Raw genomic sequence first — 9,138 nt, forward strand, 5'->3', positions numbered from 1 at the left:
GCACGGCAAAAACCAGTTTGCCGACTCGCGAGATAGGTCGGAAGAAGAAAAACAAAATGTTAAAATGAGCGATGAAGTAAACATTGAAAGAGGCGCGCGTACGTGTAAGCGCGCCCAGTGTGACGGACGAGCAGGAAAGAGAAAAAGAGACAAAAACAGAAACAGAGATAACATCGGGGACAGCACTGAGTGGACGAAGCGGTGCAAGGAGACCCGATCGCCGCCGGACCAGATGAAGACGTGGACGAGGTTAGTCTCTCTCGGAAGGCACGGTCGTTGTCTCGGACAGGAACTGCAAGTACAGAAGCAGCAGTCAGCCAAGGGACAATAAAAATGGGCTTAACACACACACACAAAAAAAAAACGCTGTGCATGAACAGTCAACTGTGTTTCGATGTTTAACGCTGTAAGGGAACACAATACGAGAATGACGCTAGACTTCGCTGATAAGAAACAACAACCGCGAGGGCACTGTGCCCGAACGTCAAGTACTCGGACGTGAATCTGGTATCGCAGCGTTCGTCTTTATGCCCCATACTCGGCAACGCTTCGAATGCACTCTAGACAGAAAGGAGTAACAACTAACTCCCTTTTTACTCCCACGGCTGCGGAATTTCCTCCATGCCTTATGAGAAACATAAGAGGGAACAAGCTTTCAGCGTTCATATTCTGACTGTTCTGTGATTATGCGTGACAAGCAGTTTTTTTCTGTTTTCTAACCAGTTTCCTTCTTCGCGAATAATATCAAAAGGTCATTCCCGAATTTAGTCCGGAAATTGCCGAAGAAATTCGCAGTATTGCGCAAAAAAGCTTGTTCCCTCTGATATTTCGCACGACTGTGCGTTTTTTTCCTTGAAGTACTTAGTCTTGCAACGCCGTTAGAACCAAGAAACACCACTTTCTAGTGAGTTTGGCATCTGCAGTGACGTCAAAAATATTAGCACGTGGTATCATAGCCGTAAAATCTTGTACGGTCTATGTACAGGTAGTAGGTGAGTCCTATAGAAGACTCCCCGCACCACATAACGTTCTATGTACAGAAAATAGATTACCGCGAAAGGAGGAAGGCTCCACGCTCCACAAAAGTACCGCGGGTTACATGGTACAACGCATCCTTCCCTCAGCGTTCTTGCGAACAAACATCTCAGTAGTCATAAACAAAAAGTTGGAGGGGACACATACGGTACGCCTCAAGGATATGACGTGATAGCGTAACGGGTTAATTCCCATATATGCAGAAGGCCATTCTCTGCTTTACATTCTTAGATCCCTGGGAGTCCTCATACCCCTCCTGGCGCAGCATTTAAGCGATGCGCCACTGCCCTGCGATGGCAGGTGCTCTATAGCGGTGGGCCTTCTGCGTCCCAGGTTGCTCTTCCCGAGCGACCAATCATTAATTTAAATGTCACCTGCCACGGTGGGCAGTTGACTCAGTATCCGATAGGAAGGTTGTGATGACGTCGCAAGGTCACGTGACCTAGGTGTCCCACCTGCCTCCTAGGTTGCTCTCCGGGGGCCACCTGCCAGAGCCATGCCCGTTATTTTAGAGCGCAGCTCTTTGGCGTCCGTTCCTGGGTTTCGCGTCGTCGTCGGCCTCGTAACCAGCTCCGCCCCCCTTTCATCCCCCCAGCGCTAGCAGCGACCGACTGATACCGCTGGATGCCGCTGACGCCGCTAGAGAGTCAAGATAACGTGACTGCATAGAACACCGTCGCCGCCATGCAGAAAGAGGAGGAAAGGGTCCCCCCCCCCCCCCCCCTGTTCTTGTGTGGCGGATAGGGTGCTCTTCAGTTGCCGACGCGCCGGTTATTTCACGTAGGCCCCGGCACGTCGACGAATACGTGACCACCTTCCCACGGCTAGACCTGGTTCTTAGCGCTGCGGAAGCGAGGGTATCATATTGTTTGTGTCGGCATCGGCGGCGTTGTCCCTGAAACCAACTCCGCAGCTGGGGTTGACTCACTATCGAAAAGGTGAAACAGCTTATTTGCTGCGCTCAAATTTCGCATTAGGAAGTAACGTAATCGTCGGTAATTTTTTCGCTCACAACGCCAACACCGGATTCTTTGTTGAACTGGACCTTTAAAGCTAGCGCGTTAAAAAAAAGCGTTATTTGTTGTGTAGTCCTCTTTCTGTGTCCTCCTAACAGTGCTGCATCCAGTCTTCAAATAATTAAAAAAGGAATAAACCAAGAGGAAGGTTTCGCGACGACCGCTCCTGAGGACGCTTCGTCCCTAGCACATCGGCAGCGCACCGCCCCGGGCCTTCTCGGTGCCATCTCCGGCGGTTGGGCTCCCATTCCGGCCTGGGAGAGGAGGAGAAGGAAGAGCTATGTGGGTCACTCGAAGCCGACGACCGGCGCCTGAGCAAGGAATCGGTGCGCCCCACTTGCAGGCGCCACGGCCACGGCGAGGGGGGAGGGAAGAAGCAAGGTCAAGGGCACAGCCTCCTCTCCTTCCCTACTGGCGCGTCTGCCGGGGTCGCCGTTTCCTGGATGCCGCTTCTGAGGGCGCGCGCTGAGAGGGAGACCCCGGCGTGCACCTACGTGTGTGCGTAAGTGTGCCCGCGTGAGCGAAATAAACACCGCCCCGTGACCCGGACACGTCGCCATCGAGCCCCCGGGGCTTCCTTCCTTCCGTACTTCTGGAGTCGCAGGCTTTTCTCATTTCTTGGCGCCTCGGCCTAATCACCGCCGCTTGTCTCCTCTCCCCGACTACCTTGCTCTGCTCCACTAGTCTTCACCGCAGGCTAGGCTTGCTGTGACCGCAGCCCCGTTTTCTGCTATGAGCTATTTTTGTGACTGACGACTCTCTGATTGGCTAGTCACGGTGTTTTTGTTGTAGCGCTCCATTTACATAAGAAAACTAACAATATTGCCCAATATTTACAACTCGCCATATTGTCCGCTTTTTCTTTGCGATTTTTATTATTTTGTTTTCTTTGCCGTTCTAGAAATCCGACACGTGCTACCAGGAACAGCCGGAAAGTAGATGACAGGATTCCCTTTGTTCTCGCTTCGTTTTCGCTCTCTATACTGACGAAATTACCTTTTTTTCTGTTCACCGGGATGTTGCCGTACGCGTCATACTTGTAACAAAACGAGATTATTCATAATTGCTCGAAGTTGCGCTTCTTTACATTGCACAACTGTACTGCTAGGAAGCCCTACGACAAGCAAAAATGTGAAAGTTCTGACTGCGGTTACAGGGAATGAGCTATAATGTCGGTAGAAAACTAGAATAGAATGGTGAAAGGACTACAAGTAAATAACATGACCAAGGATGCCCAAAAACAAAATTAGTGAAAAGGCAAACAGCCGTGAGCACCGCCACTAACAACGAGGACCGAGGAACGTTCTGAAATAGCAGCCAATTCCGTTCTGTCGTTATCGACTGACGAACTAGTTGAAAGACTAAGCTAGGAGTTATGATAAATCATAGTTTCGACGAAGTAATCCTTCTTTTTTTTTTTTTGAGGCGACCCTAGAACGACTGAAGCACCAGGCAATATGCGATGAGAACGAGCAGATGAAGCTTTGTTAATTAATCACTGGAGGCGGCAAACTGCAACAGAACACAAAACCTGCCAGTGGGAGTCTCAATAAAAACAGACCATCCGGCTCTGCAGATCTGGCTTCCAATGCTACAAGTAAGAGTAGTAAAATGGCTTCTGAATTCAAAACCTAATATAGGTACTACACGAGCCGTCACTCCTAGCAAACAAGAACGTTAAGGTGCACGTGCGTAAAGACATCGGAGCCTTTGGAAGCTGACACCGAAACTGGGTACAGGAGAGTACTCACGTTGGTAAAAACAGCGACAAAAAAGGGGAGAGCGAGAGAGAAAGAGCGCGAGTATGCGGCGGGACGAGCCTCGCGAAAACGGAGCGGTCGTCCGCGACCGGATACGAATGCATGCCCAGTAAGCCGACTGCAGTGCAAACCTGCGTGAGAACTGGGTGACCGTGTTACGTGACTGTCTCCCGCTTTCAAACGGAGACGTAACGAGGCGTGGAGGGCACACACCTGCTCTCGATCTGTTTGTTTTGCTCGCTGGAACCTGTTTATACTGTCGCGCTCTTCTTATCGGATGCAGACGAAAAGAACTCCGCCAGGATTTCATTCCAGGACACTGCGTGGAGCAGAAAATTCTTTTTCTTTTTTTCTATTCGTCTTTTCGTCGCCTCTCCTCGTTTCAGTACGCTAAGCAATATAAAGCAGGTCGCTGGTCTAGCCTCCGCGTTAGTCGGTATGGGCGGTCTACAGGAGCTATAGCTTTGGGAAATCCGAACGAAAACGGACATCAGCGCATTTGAATGGGAAAATTAGTGTATTTGTATTGGAGGCATTGCTGTGGTGAGTTAGCAGTGATATGAAAACAGAATACCTTTATGGCGTTTCCAAGTGCGTCAGATGAGATTTCAGTCCCGTAAGGGGCCTTGTGCTTAAGCACGGGGACGCTGTGCTATTACATTTGGCTGTAATTACGACAGGCTACTGCTTGTAAGCGCAAACCTAAAAAAGAACTGTTCGCTCTTCTGACGCTTGGGCAACAGCAATGGTCCCGCTTAAGAGAGGAACGAGAAAATGACAAGGAACACAGGAGGTAAAACGATCCGGCCACGCACTTATAGTGTTACTAATTCTATAGGGCAGCAGAAATCATAACGCGGAGACTGATTTTTTTTCTCATAAAAGAATAAATCAAAGATGGCTGGAAGAAACCCGAAGAGTGAGCCCAAGGAAACCGTGCGTCTTTTTGATGACAGCGCATGAAGAAAACGCAAGGCGCGAATGGCGATCCTATACGCAGTTGATAGTCGTAGATAGCCGGGCAGCATTAGTTGCCGGCGTTTTCAATTATATTCATTCAGTACTTGAGCCCTATAATAAAAAAAAACTTTATGCGCTATCTGTAGATCCCTTTGACTGGGGTGCTTCTTTCAGTACTCCCTTGTCTTTCACCGTCTCTTTTCGCTGTTTTATTGCATGCATTAATTAAAGACGCAGTGCGATATTCGCATTCTCACTAGAAACGTTGGCCGCATAGTTAGTATGCGCCTGCCCTTCTTTTTTGCCCCTATTTCACCCTCTCCTTAACCCATTCCCTAACGGCGCGGCCCAGGTGTCCATCTAGAATGAGAGAGTTACTGCGCTTTTTCTTTCCTCACTGCCTCCTCCTCCTCCCTGTACTGACGAGGTTGTTTTGCTTCGGGGATCTTGAAGATGCATTGACATCACATAACAGAAAGACGCAAAGGCATCCATGTGTTGTGCGATGACAGTGTCCGTTAAAGATCCCAGCTGATCGAAATTATACCGGAGCCCTCCACTGACAATAAATGCACCTCGGTGGCTCAGTGGTTAGGGCACTCGCCTATCGAGCCGAAGTGCCTGAGTTCGAACCGAGCCGCTGCGACCGTGATTCGATGAAGGCGAAACGTAAGAGGCGCTCGAGTGCTGTGCTATGTCAGTGCACGTTTAAGATCCCCAGGCTGTCGAAATTATACCGAAGGCTTTTATTAAGACACCTCTTTCACACTTTATTCTTTGATCCCCTCCTTCCTCCCATCCCTCACGGCACGATTGTGGTGTCGACGGAAATTTGAGACAGTTACTGTGCCATTTTCTTTCCTAACAAAAAAAAAAATAACAATTTCTCTTAATAACAACTTTTTTTTTTTTGCTACGCGTTGGCTAAAAGAAGTTCAAACCGGGGCGAAACAAGGAGTTGCACTCTCCACCACTCACCTGTACATGACAGAGAGTTTGGCAGCGTCCTATTTACAGAGGTGTGCGGTGGTAGCGTGGTTTGGGTGCGTGGTGGTGGTCTCAGTTGTTCTTGGTGGCGTACTTCTTCTCTCCCTGCTCGATGGCCTTGGTGACGCGGTCGAGGACGTCGGCGAGTCCGTCCAGGATGGCCGGGTTGATGGAGGGCAGGCTGAAGGTCCTCTTCTGGCCCTCGCGGAAGAAGAGGCTCACGCCCAGCAGCGGAAGGAGCAGCCCTCCGAGGCCCAGCATCAGCAGCATGGGCACCGCGTTGGTCAGCATCGACGGCAGCGAGGACACCAGACCGGACATGAGGCCGGAGATGCCCTGCCCGGAAGGACGCCATTTGAACGCAAGTCCCTCGAGATCGGCGGGTCGGAGCGACGTTTTAGATACGACCTGGGAGCTATTGTGAATGGTAAATGTGTCTAGGTGCGTATTCAACTCGTACGTGTTCACGGCCAGGTAGAGAAGCCTGTTCCATGATCTACACACTTCTTAGGGTATATGGACTGTAGCTACGCGTCGAACGTAAGCACCTTAGATAATTTTCGTTGTATTAGGACAACTTCACCTCTAAGCCTCTGTCAAGCTTGTTTAAGCCTCCGTAGAGTAAAACAAACTACAGTTCATTTTATTCTGGTTAGTTGCCTTAACGCTGAATGCTCGTGAAGTGGAGTAGGGGCGTCATTGAGAGATCTTTCCCAGCACCAGACTGAACATGCAGCTGTCGAAAAGCCCATGTGTAATTTAGACTCAGCTGTAAAAGATTACAGACTGCTTTCCATGTTGCGTGTATGCACAGCATATAATCATGCAGCACTGCGATGGTGGTACTCGCGGTGAGTAGCGAAAGGCCGTTTTGATTTCAGGAACCATGCGTTGGCGGGAGGGCTTTTCGCGGGTCAAGAGCTGCACAAGATTTCGAGGCTTACATCTACATATACGGAGGGCTTTCTCAGGCATCATATTCATCCTTCATTTCAGGGGACCGGTCGAGGGGGTGTTGTTTTCCGTTGATTAAAACAGGCCTAGTCTTTACTGTCCTCTACTGTCTTCAACTTTCCTCCCCGCCACTTCCCCTCGTGCGGCCTTCGTCACCGCCCAACCATCACGTGACCTCTTGAACCTCCTGCCACACCATCCACAGATCACGTGACTCACTCGGCTATGAACAAACCGAGAGCTTTTAGAGCGCTTCTGGGAATCGTACTAAGGCTTGCAAACCAATAATAACATCGGCTCCTCAATTTTCAAGCTTTCTAAACGGCTAGAACACAAAATTTTACGACAGTTTAGAGGTCCTCGAGTGTTTTAGGAGCACTTAGCTTAAATTTTAAGTACCAACCCGACAAAACTCCGTGATCGAAGCGGTAGCTTTTTCTTTATTACTTTATGTCTTACCACTCGAACGCGCAATACCTTCTTTGCGTTTCCGCTTAGCAGCCCTGCACAGGTTACACTCGAAAGTTAATCAGAGAATTCAGGTCTGAACGAAGGCTTTCTAGAACGCTCTTAAACTGGCATCGACGTCCAGCAGCTCGTGGACAGTTCCGCGTCTATCTAAGAGAATAACTGCCAATGGCCACCCACCTGCGTGAGCGTGGCTGCGATTCCTCCGGCGGCCGCCGCGCCGGCGGAGCTCTGCCGGTTGATGTTTGTCTGGTAGAGGGCGGCGTCCGGGTACACGGCCTGCGCCACGATGATCCACGAGCTGGCCAGCACAAGGGCCACCAGCGCGGACGCCTGCTGCAACCTCATGGCTCCTGTTCCCTCCTGAATACTGCCGCTGCTGGCCTACGGTGGTGCTCGCTCAGGCCCGTCTGCGGGAACAGCAACAGGGGCAGGGAGTGGAGAGTACGGTTACGTCTTGGGGACGCTGCGCTATGTGAGTGAAATTTTTAAGAAGTGTGTGAGGGCAAAAGAAGGCAATGCATCTGTTTGTCCATTTTGTCCAATGCATCTGGTTGGCCTGTGCGTTATGTGGCTCGATTCGTTTGGCCAATTTGGATGCCAATGATGGCACTGTCCCTGTAAGAGGGCGCCATGAACCGTGTGGACGGTTTCAGACATTGAGACGGTGGAAGTGTTCGGTCATGTCAGACCCCTAAATGCATTGCACATTGGTATACGCCATCGTAATCTTCTGCTGTGAATTCAAAAAGAAATCACGAGGGTCGATGTCCAGTGTAAGGCTGTTTGTGCACATGCATAAGTGCACAAGTCATATACGGTTTTCCTTCGCCTCCAAAAACTGTTTTCGTTTATCAGAGAACTCGATGTATGAAGCACTAAGGCGAGCGTGCAGACGTTTCATTTCTTGAAGTTTGTTTCTTGCTTTGGTTTGTCAAGTCAACCTTCAAAGTAACTTGTGACAGTGTAAACTTATATCTGCGAATGTTGCGCCATTAACAGTTAGTTCTAACGCGAACAGTAAGAACATTCACTGGACAACAGCTTTAAACAGAAAAACGTGGCCTAATTGTCACTGACCGCGCATTCACTAAAAGGTGGCTATAGTAAAAGAGCAACAAATATCTTCCGTTGACCATCGTAACTACGATTCGACTAAGTAAAATTTGTTTCCCTTTTGCACTTCTAGGAATCGTTTGTAGGTAGGAAAACAGCACTAGAATTTACTCATTTTGAGAACGTTTACCCGCTATATAACATATCACTGTGTGAGCCAAGCGGCCTTAGGAAATATTTCCACAGCTTTGTTATCAGCAAACCAAACAATGAAGGCCTACGCTAGAGCAGGCAAAAACTGCATCATTAACACAGGTGGAGGACGCAGTTGCAGGAGGTGACGGTATAACTCTGTCGCGAGACTATAGCATCGAGTGTAATATATTTAAGGCACAAGATGAGACAGTTGTCCCACCGACCGAAACAATTCACTGAGCAGTGTCTTTTTCACGGCGCGATGTCGACTCATCTGCTGTGCATAGTGTTACTCTCGTAGCTGTGAATATGGCTATCACTCGTCCTCATTCTCAGTTCTTACAGCGCACTGTCCTCTCTCTCCTGCTCCCACAGAACACATCTAGTCACTTATTCGCGTACCTTTCTTCCATGCCAGCGTACTCTCCTCAAAAAGCACTCAGTAGACGCCACACGACAGCCTTATGCCCATCATTCTTGAGCAAACATTTGGAATATTGTAAAACTGTAAGTTACTGCTATAGGAATATTGAAGGTAATTCTATCCTTATATTCTTCCATTGTCCATTCTCCGATATGTAGCAAAATCTTTCTTTCATAGTGTCTCCATCGCTCGCATCGAGCATTCAAGACTGCCATAGAAAACCAGTGGCGAACGCTTTTGACGACAGCAAAAAACGTTAATAGAAAAAAATCCAAACCTGCCG

General features: G+C 49.1%; 1 protein-coding gene across 1 annotated transcript; it reads right to left on the minus strand.

Moving 5' to 3' along the window:
• Positions 1-222: 222 nt before the first annotated feature.
• Positions 223-7,531, minus strand: LOC149343686 (uncharacterized). The gene is made up of 3 exons (XM_089542440.1): positions 7,361-7,531; positions 5,750-6,094; positions 223-292 (listed from the first exon to the last, which is right to left on the minus strand). The coding sequence occupies exons 1-2, from the start codon at positions 7,526-7,528 to the stop codon at positions 5,831-5,833; spliced, it is 432 nt and encodes a 143-aa protein (XP_089398566.1). The 5' UTR covers positions 7,529-7,531; the 3' UTR covers positions 223-292; positions 5,750-5,830.
• Between the last annotated feature and the right edge of the window lie 1,607 nt (positions 7,532-9,138).

This window comes from Amblyomma mixtum, chromosome 5, assembly GCF_055824585.1.
Source record: "Amblyomma mixtum isolate Tamu chromosome 5, ASM5582458v1, whole genome shotgun sequence".
In the NCBI taxonomy this organism is placed as follows: Eukaryota; Metazoa; Arthropoda; class Arachnida; order Ixodida; family Ixodidae; genus Amblyomma; species Amblyomma mixtum.

What these genes read in the sequence shown, in the direction of transcription:
- LOC149343686 (XM_089542440.1), bottom strand. Translation starts at nt 7,528, where the DNA reads ATGAGGTTGCAGCAGGCGTCCGCGCTGGTGGCCCTTGTGCTGGCCAGC. An exon ending in TCGCAGCCACGCTCACGCAG is followed by an intron (nt 6,095 to 7,360) that starts GTGGGTGGCCAT and finishes CCTTCCGGGCAG; the next exon opens with GGCATCTCCGGCCTCATGTC.